Source organism: Myotis brandtii, unplaced genomic scaffold, assembly GCF_000412655.1.
Source record: "Myotis brandtii unplaced genomic scaffold, ASM41265v1 scaffold1298, whole genome shotgun sequence".
In the NCBI taxonomy this organism is placed as follows: Eukaryota; Metazoa; Chordata; class Mammalia; order Chiroptera; family Vespertilionidae; genus Myotis; species Myotis brandtii.
This window is the reverse complement of record NW_005354586.1, coordinates 222,706-243,281: the sequence shown is the minus strand read 5'-3', so window position 1 is coordinate 243,281 and position 20,576 is coordinate 222,706. Positions and strand designations below refer to the sequence as shown.

Here is a 20,576-nt window from a genome sequence, read left to right as displayed (position 1 = left end):
AGTGAAGAGGGGAGGGAAGAGAGCCATCACAGGTGCATTATCAAGCAAGTTACCCCGGTGGCCTTAGTCCCACTGGAGAATTCTGGGAGACAGTGTCAAACCCTGTAGATATCCTCAGTGAGGGGCAAAGAAGCTTGGGCATTTATCCATCAGCTCCTGACAGTCATTGGTTGAGAACTGCTCCTGGGACATAATTCCCCCAATATGTCCACACAAGGGCAGAGAGGTCTCCAGTTACCAGAAAAAATCCTCAGGCAAAAAGTTTCCCTTGCTGGCAGTTGCAACTAGATCTAGTGGGCTCAGAAAAGGTAGGTGCTGGGGCATATGTCTGGCATCCACAGTGTGTGCTTTCACTACACCTGAAAATATACAGTGGGGCCTTGACTTACGAGTGTCCCGACTAACGAGTTTTTCGAGATACCAGCCGTCTCTCGGCCGATTTTTTGGTTTGAGTTGAGTTGCGAGCTAAAATTCGGGTTACAAGCCAGCTTCAGATACCCCACCGCTAGTTGGTGCAGCGAACGTCACAGTGATTTGACATACGAGTAACTTGAGTTACAGCTCCGTCACGGAACGAATTAAACTCGTAAGTCAAGGCCCCACTGTAAAAGTATATGTACTTTAACTGCATAATTATTTAACAAAATTGCAGAGAGCTAGCATACTGAGTGACTCCACCTTGATAATTAATAATATAGCATCTATATTATAACTCTAACTTGATCGTTAATAATATAGTTAATAACATAGCAACTCTAATAGTCATAAATAAATAAACAATTATTTGTTAGTATTTACCAAAAAGCAGGGAGGGATGAAGGGAAAATACCTACTTCCTTCAGTGAATTATAATCTAGTAGGGGAAGTAAAATATCTAAATAGAAAACTACAAAGTAGATTACATTTAGCTCTGCAACAGCCATGCAAAATGTTTAGAGGACAAAGCAAAGAAAAATATTCATCAAATTTAAAGATAGTGATTAATACAAAGAAACTCTGAAAAGAAGTGTTTAAGACAGGGGTGGGGAACGTCCACAGGCCGCATAAGGCCCACAAAATCACTTGGTCTGGCCCTGCCAAGGCATTAGAGATGAGTTAATTAAATGCTTGACCAAATATAGCAGACTAATTTTTAAATTGGTAATTTTATATGACCTGCAAATGATGTTATAAATATCCAAATGGCCCTTGGCAGAATAAAGGTTCCACATGCCTGGTTTAATACTATGCTGGTCCCCCAAAGGGATTCTATGTAAGTATATTTTCCTAGTACAGTACAGATATAGTAACATTATTTTTATGAAATATATGTAAAGCTCAGGTGAGGTTTTCTTTTTCTGCATTAAGCTGAAGCTATTTCTGTCAGTTCTGTAAATCCAGGTACTACCAGATAAAAGCTTAGGGTTAATTCATTTGCTAGCACATAATGAACTTCAACCAGAATGGTTTTATTCAGGATGCCAAAGCAGTAATCATCAAAGTTCTAAACAACTAACTCCCTTTATCATCTCTAAACATGGTTTAAAATAAAAACTCTAGATTTCCCTTGTCTTGCTGAGCCATTTAGAAATGTAGTGTGAAGGCAAATTACCATGAGCTAGACCAGTGATGGTGGACCTATGACACGCGTGTCAGAAGTGACACGCGAACTCATTTTTTTGGTTGATTTTTCTTTGTTAAATGGCATTTAAATATATAAAATAAATATCAAAAATATAAATCTTTGTTTTACTATGGTTGCAAATATCAAAAAATTTCTATATGTGACACGGCACCAGAGTTAAGTTAGGGTTTTTCAAAATGCTGACACGCCGAGCTCAAAAGGTTCGCCATCACTGAGCTAGACAATAATAATAATAATAACCCAGGTTGGATTTCCAAAACATCAAAGTGTAGTGGGAAACTAGAGAAAGGATGAGGAGAATAAAGAGAAAATGCTGCTGATAAACACTTGTAAAGATAATGAAAGAGTCAGGCCAAGGTCTGCAACATCACTACAAAAAGTCAGAATTTGGGGAAGAAAGAAACAGGTCTTTCTGCTACTATCTATGATGTGACAGGCACTGTGCTAGATTCTGAATACATAAAATTTTGAAAAGCAATGGCTCTGGGATATTTTATTCTTGTCACATCTACACTGCATCTTTCTTCCAGATCTGTTTTGGGGGAGGATTCTATATTCTTCCCCATTAATATCAAACTTGGCTGTGGGACTTGCCATGTGAGGGGAAGTGGCGTGTGGCTTCTGAGCATCATAGTCTTACCACCTCTTTCCCTACCGAGACCCTGGGCTATTGCAGAGAGGGGTTACTTCTCCATCATGGGTCATAGAGCAAAGGCAACATGAGGCGCATTTACCCTTCACATTTTCTTAAGTGAGAAATAAACATCTGTTGTTCAAAGCCACAGAGGTATTGCTACTACAGCATAACCTACCCAAACAACCTGATACAGTGGTTCACCATCAACAGTGGAAACGCTGCAAGATGGAGGTTGAAATCCAACAGGAAAAAAAAAAAGCCAATGGAATGAGTAAGCAGAAGAGCACTAAAGGCATTTACAAAAACATTTCAGAAAGGAAATCAAATTGGAAAGATCAAAGATAAAGTGGATGGTTTAGCAAATTGAAGCTCTAGTGCTGGTCAAGTGATGGAAAGAGGAAGAATGGTTCGGAGAGAGGACAGCAAGACCCAGAACCATTTGTCACAACAGATGGCAAATAATTTAGAGATATTAGTATCTGTAATTAGATATGTGATTTACCTGGACAGATCTAGACCAATTGGAAGCCTAAAGCCCTAAAAGGTACAATTGGGATTTAAATAGGGTTGGGATCCCCTAAGGCAGTGGTTCTCAACCTTCCTAATGCCGCGACCCTTTAATACAGTTCCTCATGTTGTGGTGACCCCCCAACCATAAAATTATTTTCGTTGCTACTTCATAACTGTAATTTTGCTACTGTTATGAATCGTAATGTAAATATCTGATATGCTATATTTATTTTCCGATGGTCGTGACCCACAGGTTGAGAACCGCTGCTAAGGCCACATTTCTCTAAGTGGTTAAGTGTAGACCTTGGGGGTACTAAATGGCTTGCCTAGGGCACATGCAGCCACAAAATAAACCTACAGCATCTTTCTGGAACAACAATTATTGAGGCTGAAGGGGAGCAAATGGGGAGAAACCGTTATTTTATAACCACTGTGCCACCTGGTGTGATGTAGAAAGAAAAACTGCATAGAGATGAAAAACAGAACTTCCCAGACATCTCCTGCTTTCCGCTGTCTGCTGTAGGGCCTCTGCTCTACCACTGCCCATGGGCCTCCCCTGAAAAATTTGAGAGGCCCTGAGCCAAGACAGGGCTCACTTCTCACCCAAAAGGATGTTTTCCCCTCAGAAAGTAATACAAAGCCAACTATGGTATGGCCATAAGTCACCACAATTGTCCAGAATATCTGGAAATAGCAAAGGAGTAGTGGAGAAGGGTATTCTTCTCCTAACTATTGAGGGAATAAAGTCTGTCAAATGATGCCCACAATGAAGCCATTGGTTTTTCTTTCAGAACAAGAAAGAGAATGATTCATCTAGCCCAAGGAAACAATAATCATTTTTTAAATGAAATAAGAATCCCAAGAAGAGATTTTTTTAGCTATAAGAGTGGAAGAAAGTTCAAATTATACAATAATGGCTTAAACAGATGAGTGAAATTTAAGTAGATAAACTTAAGTTCATTTAAATAACTTTCCTGCCCTGGCCTGGTGGTTCTATTGGTTAGAGCATCCCTGTACACCAAAAAAAAAAAGGTTGTTGGTTGAATTCCAGATCAGGGCACATACCTAGGTTGGGGGTTTGATCCCCAGTTGGGGTATATACGGGGCAGGGGGTGGACCAATCGATGTCTCTATCACCTCTCTCTCTCTCTCTCTCTCTCTCTCTCTCTCTCCTTCCCTTTATCCACAATCAATAAAAACATATACTCAGGTGAGGAGTAAAATAACTCTTTTTTTTCTAATTATTAAAATCCATAATTTTCCCCCTGAGTATGAAGGTTCGTAAATCATTTGGTAATAACCATATTAAATTGCACTTATATTTACCTGAGCCAAAAAAAGTAAAAGACTCTCAAGAGAGATTTTCACCTCCTAGAATATGCCACGGAGTAGTCCTGCACAAAACCTATTGCACAATAAAGTTTTCTTAACACCATTATTCTATGTGAGTTATAAGACGTTTTATGTTTGAAATAAATTCTTATAGCACTGCTATTTCACTGACGTTTGTTCCAAATTCCTCTGAAAATTACCACTTTGGTGATGCAGCCTTGAATATTGCACGCGTGCGTACGAGAAAGAGACGCAAAATTTCACATCCTTGAGACTATATGCATGTTTTCTCCTTTCTTACCTCTACAATGTGAGATAAAATTATTCTTCTGACTCATGGTCACACTATTCTCAGGGCTTAGAGCCACATAACAGCAAATGAGTGTATTATAATTCAGTTGTCTGGTTCCCAACTCATACTCCTCTTTGTCAAGATCCAAGAAGGATTCACCACCTACAGAATCCCTTGCCCTGGCAAATAGTATAATAATGTTACTCTGGTGTTAGAGGTTCTTTGTTTATTTCTTTTCAACTGAATCATTTATCAATGTCAGGAGCTACTACTTCTCCAGCCCAGATGGTCCCTCAGGCCCCTTTCTTCCCACACAGCCCGAGGGAGTAGGCCTGCTTTCCTCTCCTTATTAAAACTACTCCCACCTGCTCCCTCCCTTGGGTGTCACATTCTTGCAGAGCTAGTGAGAAGGAAGCAGTCTCCCTGCTTCCCAGCTATCCTGGAGAACAAGCCAGAGTCGTGTTGGGTTTCATCACGGAGATATCAAAAATTAACAGGCATGCAAAAAAGTACACATGGTTTTAAACCTTATGAAGGTCCGAGAAGCACTGCCTCCAGTCCAAAATTCCCTTTATTCCTTTGCTGAGTGGTATCTCAAAGCTGTTGTTTTCTTCTTATCCTCCTGAGGACTGCTCATGATATCCCCACCAAGGATTAGGGTGAAATTTAAAATCTAACTAAATAGTCAGAGAAAGAATGCAGAAGGTACATCATCACGGGAGGATTCAGATATCTTTGTTACTGAACACAAACAAATCATATTACACACCTAATTAAATGTTTCAGATTCTTTTACAGCAGGTTGGTTCTCAGTAGCACCAATTCCTTAATTATTGATGCTGAAAAAGATGATGAAGATGATGAAGATGATGATGATGAGTGTATGTATCTTGGGGCAAAGGTGGGGGTGGGGGTGGGGCAAAGGGGTGCGGTTCCCAGATTTGCTGGCCTCAGGACATCTCTCATTTGTTGGTTCCCAAACTTACTGGGCTCAGGACAGCTCCCTTGAGGACCCTGGACAGCGCCCAGACACGTCTGTGATTCAACCTTTAAAGATTTAATCTATGTAGTGTCAAAGGACTGGCTATAAATGCAACCTCATCAAGGTTTCCTATTGCATTCTGGTAAGAGCAGAGAAGAGTAGAAGATTTTTCTCCAAGGTGAGCCAGTTGGCTGGTAAGAAGAGCTACCATAGATTGTGACACACAGAAAAGCTCTGGTAAACCTCTAGCATTGGGCATACACACAGGGCTGCAATAAATTATGTGCAATAAATTATGTGTGAAAATTAATGAATCAAGTTGTTTATTATTTAGATACACTAAATTCTGATGCATTAAAATATGCTAGTGTTAATAAATACTTTATGCCTACAACTTTAGGGCCTAATAAAGACGGTATACTCTTGTTAGATCAGTCACTGCTGCCCAGAAGAAAGAAGCCATAGTTGAGGCATTAATCTGACTGAATTGTAGACACCATCCATAAAATGAATGAATACTTTCTAAAACACTAAGCTTAGGGCAGCAACCACTACAAATTCAGGGGCACCATGCTCACACACTACCACGCTCATGATACTGCAGCCCTGTCTTGCAAAATCAAATCCAATGGATTTTATTCATAAGGTTATACAGAGCTAGCAAATCACTTTAAGGCAATAAGTAATTAATGCTTATTAAACAAGCAATAGGTTGTTGAATTGACATGTTAAAATATAGTAAATGTAGTAACAATTTATATTTATAGATCATTTTTGTTATAAAAAGAAAAACATAGACACAAGAAAAAAAACAACATATACAATACAGATGATTTTTTTCATTAATTTGCCCCTGTAACTCAGAAACTAACTATGAGCTGACGTTTGGAAAGGGGCTCAAGGAGAAAGCCAACAGTACTAATAGATATATGAGACTTGATCTGAGGAGATATAACTTCACAAAGTGGTGATTTCACAAAGAAAAGTACAGTCATCTCATCTGTGATCCTGAGCCGACAGCAGGTCCTGTACTTCCATTATTATTTTTGCTCGATACTGACATTTTTCTCTTGAAAAGGCCAAGTAACATATTAAATTAAAATTGGCTCAACTTCTCAGAGTTCAGACAGGTCAACTCAATCTTGAAAGCCATGCTACTGCTTTCTTATATTTGAAGCTCAGAAGAAAATTAAATTGTCAAGGAGATGAGACTTAATGAAGCAATAATCAGCACCTTGATTAGCAGATGACTAATGATATGTAATATCAGAATCCACTTATGATCAAAGCCAACAGTAGTCTGCGGAACACTACAGGCATTCTTGGTTTACCAGGAAATGAAGCTCTCCCTATCACAAGTTCAGGTGCATGAAATGGAAGACAAGACTTTTTCAAAGGTAACAGTAGCAGGGTCTCTAAAATTTCCATTTTTTGTTTTCTTGATTTGAGATCTTTATAGTAAACAGGAGCTGCCTTAAGAACCCAGCACTGATTTCAAAAAAACAATTTCTCCATTTTTAATATTTTTTGGTACACATTAAGGCAAAATATATAAGATAGGAAATCAGGGAAGATTTTGAAATCTTATTCCTGGACGGATGGCATTAGGGGCTGGTACATGGAAGGGAAGTGGATATCAAAGAGGACATCTCAGTTTTCACAATTTTATCCAAGCTTCATGACCCAATTTCCAATTATCCCTGAATCATCAACTCCAGGTATAGCTATGACATGAAGACCAAATAAAATATACTTTCTACCTTTCACCAAAACAAAATTAGAAAGCTTGTTAGTAATTATATGTACTATTTTTCCATGTATTTCCCTTAAGCCTTGAGTTTATACAGACCTCTATTCTTGTCTTTTGGAAAAGCTAACCCAGCGTGTGTACAAGGGGATGGAACTGCCTAGTTAGAACCATTAAACTCATCACACCATGCAGGCTGCAATTTGAAGATATGCTTTATTGCCGTTAGGCAATTGAGTTTGTGACCCTTGAAGAGCCATTCCAATTTTTCCCCCTTTCATTGTGTATGAAGAGACTTAACTTATGAGGTACATTAGGGGAATTATACAAAATCTTTTCAACTTTTGCCTTAATACCTAGAGTACAGAATTGAATATAGTCGGGGAGAGACTGACCTACAAATGAAGGCAAACTGCACATGCGTACCACCCCAACAATAACTCTTCCTGAGGCTTACTGTTCCATGTCCCTTTCTGGGGATATGGATGCCAGCTCGCTATTGACAATGTTCTATCATGTCCAAATGAGACAGGATGCGGAAGTTCTAGAAAAACAACAGCTACATCAAGCTTCAGAGATGCATCACTGGGAGGGAAGAAGTGCCTTGCCTGTCATTACTCCAGTCATAATATAACAGCCAAAATGTTTCTGAAACTGCCATTTATGATGCTGTATTAGTGTATGAGGGCTGCTATAATAATATACCAGAGACTTGGTGGCTGAAAAAAACCCCAGAAATTTATTTCCTTACAGCTCTGGAGGCTAGAAGTCCAAGACCAAAGTATTGGCAGGTTTGGTTTTGCCTGAGGTCTCTCTCCTTGGCTTGCAGACAGCCTCCTCCTCCCTGTGTCCTCACATGGTCTTTTTCTGCATGTGTTCTCCCTGTGTCTCTCCTGCTTCTTATGAAAACATCAGTCTCATTGGGTTAGAATCCTTCCATATGACCTCATTTGATCTTAATTTCCCCTTTACTGGACCTGTTTCCAAATACAGTCACATTCTGAGGTGTACTGGAGGTTAGTTAGAACTTCAACAGGTAATTTAGGAGAGACACAATTCAGTCATAACATTGTCCTCAAAGCAAACCTTTAATATAGCAATAAAGTCTAACACTAAGTGGTCCCTTTGTTCCAGATACTGTCCTAAGCCTCAAAGGTCTATTAACCCATCATTCTCCTAATAAACTCTCTCATGTTGGCACATTCTTACACATGAGAAAACGGAGGCACAGAGGCTAAGAAATATGCCCAAAGGTCACACATCTAGCAGATGGCAAGCCTGGGCAGTTGGGGATATTTAAATCCCATAATCTGCCTCAAGAGCCGTATGCTTGACCACTGTCCTCTATGCCCCAGGCTTTAAAGGCATGGATGCCAACTTCGGATGTATGAGACCGTCCCAGTGGAATCAACTGCCAATCAATGAGAATAATTTAACTAAAGGCATTCTCTGTGCTCTCATGATGCAGTTCTACTCTATAAACAAAACTATCAATTGTTCACTCTTTCTCATGATTCCAGAGTATGTTGCATGTGACTCGCATAGTGGTGAAATCAGTGGGCTGTGGGGCTGCACTGCCTGGCTTTAAAATAGGAGCTCTGCTACCTCTAACTGAGCAACTTTGGGCAATACTTAACTGCTCTGGTTCCTCATCTGTAAAATGAAGATGATAACATCACTCACTTCCTGGGGCTCTCATGAAGGTCAGGGGGGACAGTCCATGGCAGGGGTCCTCAAACTTTTTAAACAGGGGGCCAGTTCACTGTCCCTCAGACCATTGGAGAGCTGGACTATAGTTTAAAAAAAAAACTATGAACAAATTCCTATGCACACTGCACATATCTTATTTTGAAGTAAAAAACAAATGTTTTCGGTGGGCCGCATGTGGCCCGCGGGCCGTAGTTTGAGGACCCCTGATGTAAAGTATCAGCAGAGTACCAGACACAGTACACATTCAATAAATGTTGGATGACTCTGTCTATCTGATACTTTTTAAGTGATAAACTGTGCAAAGAGTGGGTGTTTCATAAAAGCTTGACTAAGTTCTGCTACATGTCATGTTACAAAGGAATATTTTCATGAGAAATGTACAAAACCTCCCCCAAACAAGTTAATTGGAATCTTAGAATGTCCCCTTGTGTTTCATTTATACTTCTAAGTCTCAAATACACAGTTACATTTCCAGGAAGTTTGTGTTTATATCTTTAAATATTGCAGTAATAGAAGATCTTAGAGTACAAAGAAATAATTTATGCAGATATATAAGAACCACTTAACAATGGATATGAGAAAAATCAAGCCAATGTCATAACATCACTGTGAGGAAATAAGAAAGCAATGAATACCATGGCCAAAAGAATAGTCAAGATCATTCTCAAAATAAAAGCTTTTGTAACAATACTTGGTTTTCTTATGCATAAAGCAGAATTACAATTATGGATTGCTAGGAGAATCGAGTAGAACAGTGTACAAAACACATTATAAATGCCAATGCCTACTTATGGAAAGTCTTCAGAATAAAAATACTTCATTGTTGCTTTTATATAAGCCATTCAGGTGTGGCTTTGAAATTTGTAAATTTTTAAAGCTCCTTAGAAGTTTCTTATAATTGTCCAGGTCTAGAAACATATTAGATGTGCAATTAAGGATGCCATTATCTTTACTATATCAGTATAATTTCAGGTTTCAATTCAAATTGTAACTCTTATACGATAGCTCTTTGGAGACACAAGTCAAATTTGTGAGCCGATTCAGAAGTCTGGAGTGGGGCCCAGGAATCAGTATATTTAAAAGTCCTCCAGGCAATTCCAATAGTTATGTGGAAACCTCTCCTATAATTTTGCACTGTGTCTATCACTTAATTGAGACTAAATGTGTTGACAGACCCTCTAGTATGTAGCTCTAGTATGAGGTGACCAAAAAATCCCTTAAAATATGTCTGGCTCCAGATCTCAGTCAGTCACCATAAGACATTCCTTATAACACATTTTCATCACTTAGATGGCAGCTCTAATGCAAAATCAGCCATGGGGCTTACAGGGTGACATATGAGAATCACATGCAATGGGAACCAACAATATTGATGCGAATCTGAGCTTCAATTGCAACTCGTCTATGCAGATGCTCACAACATTTCAGACCGTCTCCTAGGCTTGGATGAGTGATATGCCTAATTCTATGCATCCCATTGCCAGAACAGTGCAGTCAACCTGGGGACCATCTAGAGAGGAACATCCAAACTCAGATAATAAGCTCACTTCACAGGGAGAAGTAGAAGATACATGGAACTGGTCTCTAAATGAATGCTGAGGGATTAACCCCCATTGGCATGTTGGTTAATGTAGTTAAGTAAAGTAAAATACAATTAAAAATAGGGAACAGGATAGAATAGATGAAAGGAAACCTTCAGAGCAATAACAAAAAGAGCTTCCACTAGAAGTGAATTCCTAATGGCTTCCTAGGAAGTGGCACAACAGTGATGCCTGGAATATCAGTAATTTGGGTCACATTTTAGTTAGGTTTCAACTAAAGCTTTTAATGTATACAGGCCATAACTGATGAGATATTCTCGTAGATGGAATGAAACAAAAAGAGTAAAATAAATGAAACAAAAAGATAAAGAGGATAAAAGATAAATGTTGCTCAATGAACATTCCTCCCCCCCACCCCCACCCCCGCATCTGGCACCATGGACAGCAACACCCTAATATTTACAATTTCCTCTGTGGACACTGGTAGCTACAATGACAGCAGGAAAATAAACCCATGTCCTTACATTGTCCCATGTCCAAACATTTTCCAGAGGGCCTGGAAAGCCTCTTATGGCCCAGCTTTCTTCTCACCTCTAGAATGACCTCTAGATTAGAAGCTTCAAACCCCAGAGACACCACCTGTATCTTCCCTCTCCCTGACCCTCATGCGTGATCTCTAAAGAGTGATATGCTAATCAGTTACCCAAGCCTTAGAGAGATAAACAAATAATTTTAAAAATTGTGTCTTTATTCATGTGTCTGTTAAACACATAGCAGCCCATTAAAGGAACAAGTATCACAAATCGTGTTTCTCAACCTTTTTCCATCATGGCCTCCTCTGACGAGCTTTTTCCGACATTTTTTTAATGTCAACCCCCCCATGAAATTTTAATACCACAGATACACTATAAATCTGGTTATGTAATATATACACATAAAACCAGTACAATTTTTTCATCCACCAAGAACCAATTTTCACCCTCGTCGGGGAGATATACTCCCCACTGAGAATGCATGATCTTGAAGCAGGCAACAATTAAAGTAATTTTGCCAAAAGTATCTAACTACTGCTAATACTTAGTGGAATATAAATCACCAAAAACATTATCTTTCCTATAAATCAATAAACTATATTAAAAAGCTCCAGAGAAGCAAAGTCTTAATCTCCTGAGATTCTCCTGAGAAGAAACACAAATCTCTCTCAGTGCCTACTGCCTCTTCCTTCATCCTCCACAGGAAAGTCTTACAGAACTGACAAGCTTTACCCTCAGGTTAACACCAAACCCAGTGAAGTTCTTTCTTCAACCTTAAAGCATTTTAGCTACATGCTACACCACAAACACTGCCCACCCATTTCCACCCCATAAACTAGATAAGTGCACTTACCTCTTGCCGTTTGAAGTTCTGTACATATTCTTCAAACTGTTCGTCTTTTGTCTCATCAGCTTTTCCAAGCTTCTGAAGGACCTAGTTTGCAAATACAACAAAATGGTTTGATTTAATAATGGTTTCAAATAATAGAGCAAAGCTGTTGTTTTGCTCCTCTGCGAATTCACTCGCAGTCTAGCTAGTTTTTTGGTTCTGGAAGCATCTTGGCTTGGTGGCTTTGGAGCTGAATACACTTGGATTTCATTTATAGTTCCACCACTCACAGGCTGTGTGACCTTGAGCAAGTGTCATGCTAGGTTGAATTTGTTTACTTACATACTGTATCTGTTTCCCCTAATAGGACACAAGACTTAAAGACAAAAGCTATTCCTTGTCCTTTTGTCCAAAGCATCTGGCACAATACCTGATACATAATAGGTGCTCAAATTTTTGTTAAGCGGTGAACCAAAGTTATTTTACTACAGTATTCACCTACTCCATAGGGACGGTATTAGAATTACTGGAGTTAGGCATATGGTAAGCTTGCCTCCACCATCTTCCAATGATATTTCTTTCAACTGAATAAATACTCAAAGGGGCACTGGGCTACACAAGGCCCCATGCTAAGCACTGGGTATCCAGAAATACAAAGACAAATAAAACAAGGCCCAGCACATAATCATGGGACTTTTGCTGCTGACCTGCCCCCTGGCCCAGTGCTGGTAAAAGCGGGCCTTGGTGCACAGCGTGGTCCTTCCCACATGCACCCAGGCCCAGCGGAGGCAGACACAAACTGTGGATCACTTGTAGCTCCAAACAGGTTGCCAACGGCCAGCCACAGGCAGCGTCTTCCATTGCCCTGCACCAGAGTTCCTCCCAAGAGACCCAGAACCAATGCACCCCGTGGCCAGCATCAGACTGTATCAGATCAGGGTCCAATAAGCTTTGCAAGTGGCATATCCAGAGGGAGATATGGCACCAAAACCTGCTGAGGCAAACTCCACTTCGGGTCGTCGGCACCCGCACAGCAGATTACAAGCTATGGCTGGGGTTGATCCTCACAGTCAGCCAGCCTAAGGGGCAATCCCACACACGAATGGACCAATAGCAAGCAAGTCTCAATTACAGCATGAGGGCCAAACATGAAACATTCCTGGAGTACCCAGCTCAGGTGATCAAGGAGACTGCACCACTGAACCCCACAAGAAACTACTAAATAAGGCAACCCCACAAAGACTGGGAGTCATAGCAGATCTATTCACTACACAGAAACAAACACAAAGAGGCAACCAAAATGGGGAGAAAGTTACTTCAGAAAAAAGAAGAGGATCCCGAGAGCCACGACTGGGTACATTATTCAATATTTCCATATCTAATTTCTAAAACACAACTTATTCAAGAATATAGAAGCCCCACAAACATTGCCTTCTCAACATACCCACACCCAATGGCATTACCAAATACGTTTCTATGAAACGTAAACATTTGGGCATTAAAACATATACTCACACACAGCACTTTCTATGGCTAGGTTTTATATCACATTATGCTAATTTGCTTCCTAAAATCAAAAATCTAACCTTGTACAAATGAATAAGTCTTAATGATTCCTTTCAATGCAAAGACAGAGTGAGAAAAGTCGCCAAAACTTAGGAAGAGACAAAAGAGATTCCTGGGCGTCCCCTTTTAGTGCAGTGCTGGACTTGCACTTCTGATTGGCTTCCTATCGACTGGCTACTTATAGCTCCACAGAGACGGGGCTTAACCTGAAGATTTTTTGTCTGTAAGAGATGAAAATAGTTTCTGCTCAATGGAAACTTGAACCTCAAAAGTTTATAGCTTATGATCCTGTGCGACATTAACCAGTTTTGGATCTAAATCAGCAATCTTATTCTAAAATCCCCTTATTAAGTAGTCACAAACACCCAGATCCTCAACTACACTTTTAATCAGTTTTAAGACCTTATGAATTAATTAGAGGCCCGGTGCACAAATTCGTGCATGGGTGGGGTCCGGCTGGCCCACCCCGATTGGGGCCTATTGGGACAGGCTGGTCCCGGGGAGGGGCCGCAGGAGATTGGCCAGCTGGCCCCGTCCCTGATCTGGGTGGTTGGCTGGCTGCAGTGCGCATCATAGCGATTGGTCGTTCCAGTTGTTCAGGTTGTTTCGGTTGCTTGGCTTTTACAGACAGTCCTCGAGTTACATCGAACTCCATGTACATCATTTCGTGGTTATGTCGCCATCTCCCATTTATTTATAAAAAAAAAAAAAGTTCCGTCATTTCGACATATGTACATATGTGCTTTATGTTTTTTATTATTTATTTACCACAAGTAAAGGTCAGGATTGTTATCTTTCTTTAAAGTTTTTTTTACTGTTTCACTTCATTATTGCTGTGTATGTGCTCCATGTGAGTGACGTAGGTGCTTATGTAGGTATGTTCCAACTTACGGCGAAAATCGCGTTATTCATGCTGTAGGACTGGATCTCCAACGTAACCAGAGGACCTACTGTATATATAGATGAGTTGAATTAAAATATATGACACATGTTTATTTCATGTTTTTCATGAAAATCTTGTCTTTACTTTTGAAACATCATACTTCAATAACAGGGTCAACTTAGGAATGCTGGGAAAATGTAAAATATTGTTGTTATTATTTATTACTATTGTTCTAAGAAAGATAGGGCAAAGCAAAATTACACAGGCCATTTGCAAGAGGAGTAAAATTCAATGACACAGGAATTGTTGGTCTTGTTACCAGATCTCCTCTCATCTACTCCCATATTTTCATTCTAAGTATAATAACTTTAAGAAAGAAGAATTTTGCTTAATTGCTTCTATTTTCCTTTAAATATTTTTAAAAGAAAAACTAAGTCTCCCAAATGACCTCCCACACACAAAACACTAAAGTATCAGGGGAAAGACATCTAGTATTTACCACATGAAGTTTTTCCTAATTCTTAAAATCTACTTATTCATAAATTTTTAGTCTACCTAGATCAGATTAGTCATTGAGAGGCAGCAATACCTCATCTGCTGTTAGCAGTTCACAAAGGTCAGGAAAGGCTATCAAACTCTAATGAGCAAGCAGCACACAGCTCAGTTCCACAAGTTTATATGTTAGTGAAAAGGAACTCTTGTCTCAGAGAGTGGGCGAAAAGAAAGAGACAAGCATTTATTGAGGATCTAGTGTGTGCCTGAAACTGCAGAAAGTGATTTACACATTGCCTCTTCAGTTCTCTCAGCACCATATCTGGTACTTACTTTGGATCACACAGTGAGTAAGTGGCGTATTAGATGTCCTCAAGAAAATCCCCATTCTGAGGTCTGATACCTCTGTTGCGACCACAGATAGCCTTTTCCTTCTCATGGAAAGCAAACAGGGATATGTCAAACTATTATTCTCATATTTTCATTCAGGATTCTTACAGGCTACTCTAAGAAAGTGCATCTCCTAGGCTGCACAGCTACAACAGTGGAAATCTTTGGCAGAACCCTTGCTGAAAGTCATTATTTGATTTTCAAATCATGATTCCTTGCTTTTCATTTCTAGCAACTGTACAGTATAAATAAAACAGCAACCACAACAAAAACGAATCCTGAGTGTAAAAAGGGATAAATAAATTATAATTAGATGACACCATGAGCCCACACTTTCTCTTCTAAGGAAATAATAAAGGATCTGGAACTCCCTGAGTTACAGCACACCCACACCTTGATGTCAGCTTCCTGACAGCAGCAGCCACAGAGGAGAGATGACAAAGGAGAGATGGGACAGAGTCTAGCTTTTGCTGAGAACCTTCTCCATGTCAATTATTAGGTTAGGGAGTTTGTGTCTATTATTTCAGCTGATCCTCACTGCCACTCACTCATCCCCATTTTACAGATGACAGAACTGAGACTCAGAGAGGTCAGGCAACCTGTCTTTGTAAGTAACAGAATCCAGATTCAAACCAGACACTCCCACCCGAGTCCTCACAGTGCCTTCCTCACAGAGACAGCACCAATGGGCTGATCCAGCCAATCAAATAGGTGCCTATAATACGGTCCTAAAATATAAATGCCAACCTTCTTTAAGATCAAAATTTTAATGTAGTCATAGAGAGTGATATCCAACACAGGTGCTGAATTATTTGTCTTTATTTGCATATATCCAATGCATCCATCAAAAACCATGATGATTCTTCTTACAATAACAAAACTTATGTTTCTCTTCTTTTTCCATGCACTATTAACCTCTTACCTGAGATTAAAGGCCTACTTTGCTGAACCATCAGATTCTACCATCTTAGCTCTCTTCTCATTTTCCCAGTGCTGCCAAACTCTCTTCTAACATGCCCCTTTGGACCTGTTATTTCTCTCCTTTAAGTCCTATTATGGTTTCTTGAATCAAATTCTAATTTCTCAAGAAGGACCCTAAAGTCCCAATTCTTATAGATCAAGAGAGACAGCGTATAATGGAAAGAGCAGTGGTTAAAAGGATGGTGAGACCCTGAGGTCCTAGTCCTTAGAACGTCATTTAGGGATGGTAAGGCATATGGTCATTAATAAACAAAGATACATATATTTTAAAAATAAAATTGTATACAGATTCACACACATTACCAATTATTCTATATCGCTCAATTTCACAAGCCATCATTACATATGAATAATATAAAAGATATATTATTCCTCATTGCAAATTTACTATTTTAAAAAAAGGCTGGAGGGATCCAGTAACATAAATATTAAAAGGACAAATAATCACTCTTATTAACTAATAATATTCTCACTTATATAAGGTCTTTTTGAAAGGCAGTCCAAAATGCTGCCTTCTGAAAGAATTGGGCACTTGTAACTAGGGAAGAATTGGTAAGAAGACCCATGAGATTATGTATAAATGTAAAAAAAAGACTAATAAATATTTTAAAGTTAACAGTGGTTATTTTTAGATGGTAAGATTCAAGGTGATTATTATTTTTTTCTTTATAATTTTCTATATTTTCCATAATTTCTCAATGGTTATATGTCATTAAAGTAATCTGGAAAATCATAAAGACAAATAAAAAGGAGTTTATGAGACTGTTATTTTATATAACAGATTTATGAGTTAGATTTTAGTACAAGTAAGTTTATTTGTTAGTAACTAGTTGAAAGACTAGTGAGTGAATTAATATCAGCTGGAAGAAATCTTTCCAGAGGCAGCCCTCAGGAACCTATACCCGATTCAGTGGCTCATGTGTAAGGCAAGGGTATTGACTAATGTGTTGTGTGGACTATCTAGAACAGTGATGGCGAACCTATGACACGCGTGTCAGAGGTGACACGCGAACTCATTTTTTTGGTTGATTTTTCTTTGTTAAATGACATTTAAATATATAAAATAAATATCAAAAATATAAGTCTTTGTTTTACTATGCTTGCAAATATCAAAAAATTTCTATATGTGACATGGCACCAGAGTTAAGGTAGGGTTTTTCAAAATGCTGACACGCCGAGCTCAAAAGGTTCACCATCACTGATCTAGAATGTACATGGGAATGCTAAGCTATGAGGCCTGGCATATGTTTAATTTTCAATAAATATATATTATTACAGATATTTTTATCTAACCCTATTGCATAATTTCATCCATGGCATACACTTGCATTGACAAAAAGTGGGGAAGGATATTGGATATGTAATGTTATGATCATTAGAATTCACAAAAAGATCCTCTCTAACAAGATCAAATTCAAGAGATAAAATTAAGGTAAAAAATATAATTGTTCAGGTATCAGATTTATGTATTCAACTTTCAACCGAAATGCAACAGAATGGACAGTAGGAATACACGGTTTCTGTCCTTAATAAGGAAATGACTTCAGTTAAAAATGAGTCAGCAAAGTGATGCTGCTGCCAGAGCCTCCAATGTAATCTCAGCTGCACTAATAAGCATGACAGCTACCAGGAGAGAAGTCGGGGATGCTTCCCTGTGGTGGACAAGTTGGTAAACACATAACTACAGGCAACTTGGAGGCAGCTAACAGCAAAGAGAGTTGACACGATAAGGTAAGGGGCATAGATTATGTGATTGGGCATATTACCAGGGAGAAGAGGAGACCATGGGGAAAGAGCACAGCTGTCTTCAAAAACCTGAAGTACTGTCATAATGAAGAAGGATTCGATTTGTCCCATCAGAAACCAAGACTGAGAACTAGTACTGGCAGATAAAAGCTATATAAAGAAAAATTTTCCATTAAAAAATTTTATCATGGTTTTCTGGAAATTAAATAGGTTGTTGGTAGAGGTAATTAGCTCATTGACCTAAGCGCTATTTGAGCTTAACCAATAATTAGAGGCGTCAGAGAAGAGATTTATTCATCAAACAGGTGAATGGAATGAGTCATAGTTCAAATATCCATAATAAATTTCTCATGTTAGACATTATCCCCGGAGAAGAATGCAAATCACAGTGAGTAATAGGCAGAGAAGGAAGTCTGTTCATTTCTATCTCCAGCTTATATTGACCTGCTGACAACTGCACGCCACGCACTGGGCTAGGAGCTGTAGAAACGCAAGCTGCAGTCTGGGGACTGGGATGGTGTGACCGTGGACGTGCGAAATGTGGATCTGGAGAAGATGAGGCTGGCACGGCAAACAGAGGGCGGATTATGGAAAGGCTCCATCTGCAAGACTAAAGACTGTGATGTCCTTGTATAGACCAAGTATTGCCCTGGAGTCAGCTACATGGACAGATGTGTGCTCCTTAATGACATGAGGACAGATGAGGAGAGCAAGGAGGACCTCAGATTTCCGCTGTGGAGGCTGAGTAGCTCATCTGCCCAGAATTCCAATTGGGAGGGGGAGGGGGTGGGGTAGAAGGGGGCCGTTGGTTGTGGTAAAGACTCCAGAGAAGGGAAATGGTTCAGATGTGGGACTGGAAAAGGTAAGACCAGAAACACACCACAGGATTTAGATGGAACTCATGGCCCAGCTGAGGCAGAAACCAGGGATGTGCAGTTGCCTACATTTAAGCAGTTTTGTGATTTTTCTCCAGAAGCTTCAATGAAGGTGACAGGATTTATCTGCTACATAAGCAAATATCTTTTTAAATATATTTTTATTGATTTCAGAGAGGAAGGGAGAGGGAGAGATAGAAACATCAATGATGAGAGAGAACCATTGATTGGCTGCCTCCTACACAGCCCACACTGGGGTTCAAACCCACATCCCAGGCATGTGTCCTGACCGGATTGATTGGCTGCCTCCTACACAGCCCACACTGGGGTTCGAACCCACAACCCAGGCATGTGTCCTGACCGGGAATTGAACTGTGACTTCCTGGTTCATAGGTCGACGCTCAACCACTGAGCCACTCCGGCTGGGCTTCATAGCAAATATCTTAAGGCACCAAAGACACTGGAGCCTAGAACTGAGATGACAAAATCCTGCCATTTATCTTGTTTTTTATGTCACAATATTTGACAGTGAGTTTATAATTTAGGTAGCCTCTCATTCACCTCTTCATTGGTGTTGATGAAAATGCCAATTAAGCCTAAACAGTTTGGCACCTTGATATTACAGGAGGATCACTGGATGTTCGTGCATCTGATACTCAGATTTTGACAACATGACACATCTTCCACCTCCAGGCAAAATGAAGAAAATGCTATGCTTCCTGAGTTTTTGTTTAGGACTTGGGTCTTTGCTTTCAATGCTAATTGTATCTACATGGATATGTTGCTATTTTTGAAACAATAGGCTTTCTTTTGTTATTTTTGTCGCTGCTGTTTTTCAAATGCAAAATAATACTCTAAGTTGAATCAGCTTTTCAAACTGCTTTTCTTTTCAAGGCGACTCTGAATATTCCTCTCCGAACATTCTTCTCAGGTTGGCTGTGTGCTTATCCCCTCAGCCTGCGGTCCAGAAGCTCTGAACTGATCCTAAAACACATCATGACATTGGCAGATTAAAAAATTCAGTAGGAAGAAAAAGTAGGAATAAGGAGCTTGAATATTTCAACTAATAAATCTTCTTCCAGCATCTCCTAAAGCAGTTAGTTCCTCAGCTGGGGTTGCAAGGGCTGCTCCAATGATGTGCATCTCACATTCTTCTCTAGAGCAATTGCTCATATGTAATGTGTCCAAGGAGGTCCCTAAAAATTTAGAACTCTTTGATTTGGGCAGTTTCCCCATCCCGTAAAGCCAAAATTCTGGTAGTCTCAAATCCTCATAGTCCAGTGCAAATTAAATACTATCACAGCAGTAAGAGAATAATTGCTCTCTCTTAATATTTTAAAATAAGAAATAAAATACTATGTTGGCAGCTTTTTAAAAAGTTGTTGGCATTTTAAGTCAAAGAAAAAATTCACAATCTTCCATTCCACGTGGAAATGACTTCTGTATTTAGGGGCAAAGATCAAAGCAAGGTCAACTATGGTGAGGTGTGACCCCAAGCAAGAAAACAAATCCTACAATCAAAAATGGGAAAGCGTAGAGGAAAGGATACCGACCACAAAGAAAGTCAAGATGCAGGCCATGGGGGTGTCAGAGGCATGTATTTATATATACCTGGATACTGGGACAAGAGTAATGGTTAAAAGAATTTGGCAGGATTGGCCACTGGGGTGCCTTAAATTCATGCATCGGATGAAGGCTCAGACTAGACACACTTCCACTCTGGGTGATTCATGCTACCTTGAACCAGACTGTGAAAGCCAATAAGAGAATCACACAATGCAATTAGTGTTCTCTGAACAAGGAGGCACTTTTCTCATTACACTTTGTCTTTATTGAGAGAGAGAGAGAGAGAGAGAGAGAGAGAGAGAGAATAAAATTATGTACAGTGGGGCCTTGACTTACGAGT

At 39.5% G+C, this 20,576-nt stretch overlaps 1 protein-coding gene across 2 annotated transcripts in view; it reads right to left on the bottom strand.

Moving 5' to 3' along the window:
• The window catches only part of AMPH (amphiphysin), a 92,840-nt gene that overhangs the window by 69,252 nt on the left and 3,012 nt on the right, over window positions 1-20,576 (bottom strand). The window contains exons 1-2 of one of the 2 annotated variants that reach the window (XM_014534376.1): window positions 11,762-11,842; window positions 239-359 (exon numbers count right to left, since the gene is read on the bottom strand). Coding sequence is in view for 1 of the 2 variants with exons in the window: in XM_014534375.1 (XP_014389861.1) it covers window positions 11,762-11,842 (81 nt within the window). In the remaining variant the exon portion in view is untranslated. Of the gene's footprint in view, window positions 1-238; window positions 360-11,761; window positions 11,843-20,576 lie in introns of those variants that run through there. The other variant, XM_014534375.1, reaches the window with a different exon arrangement.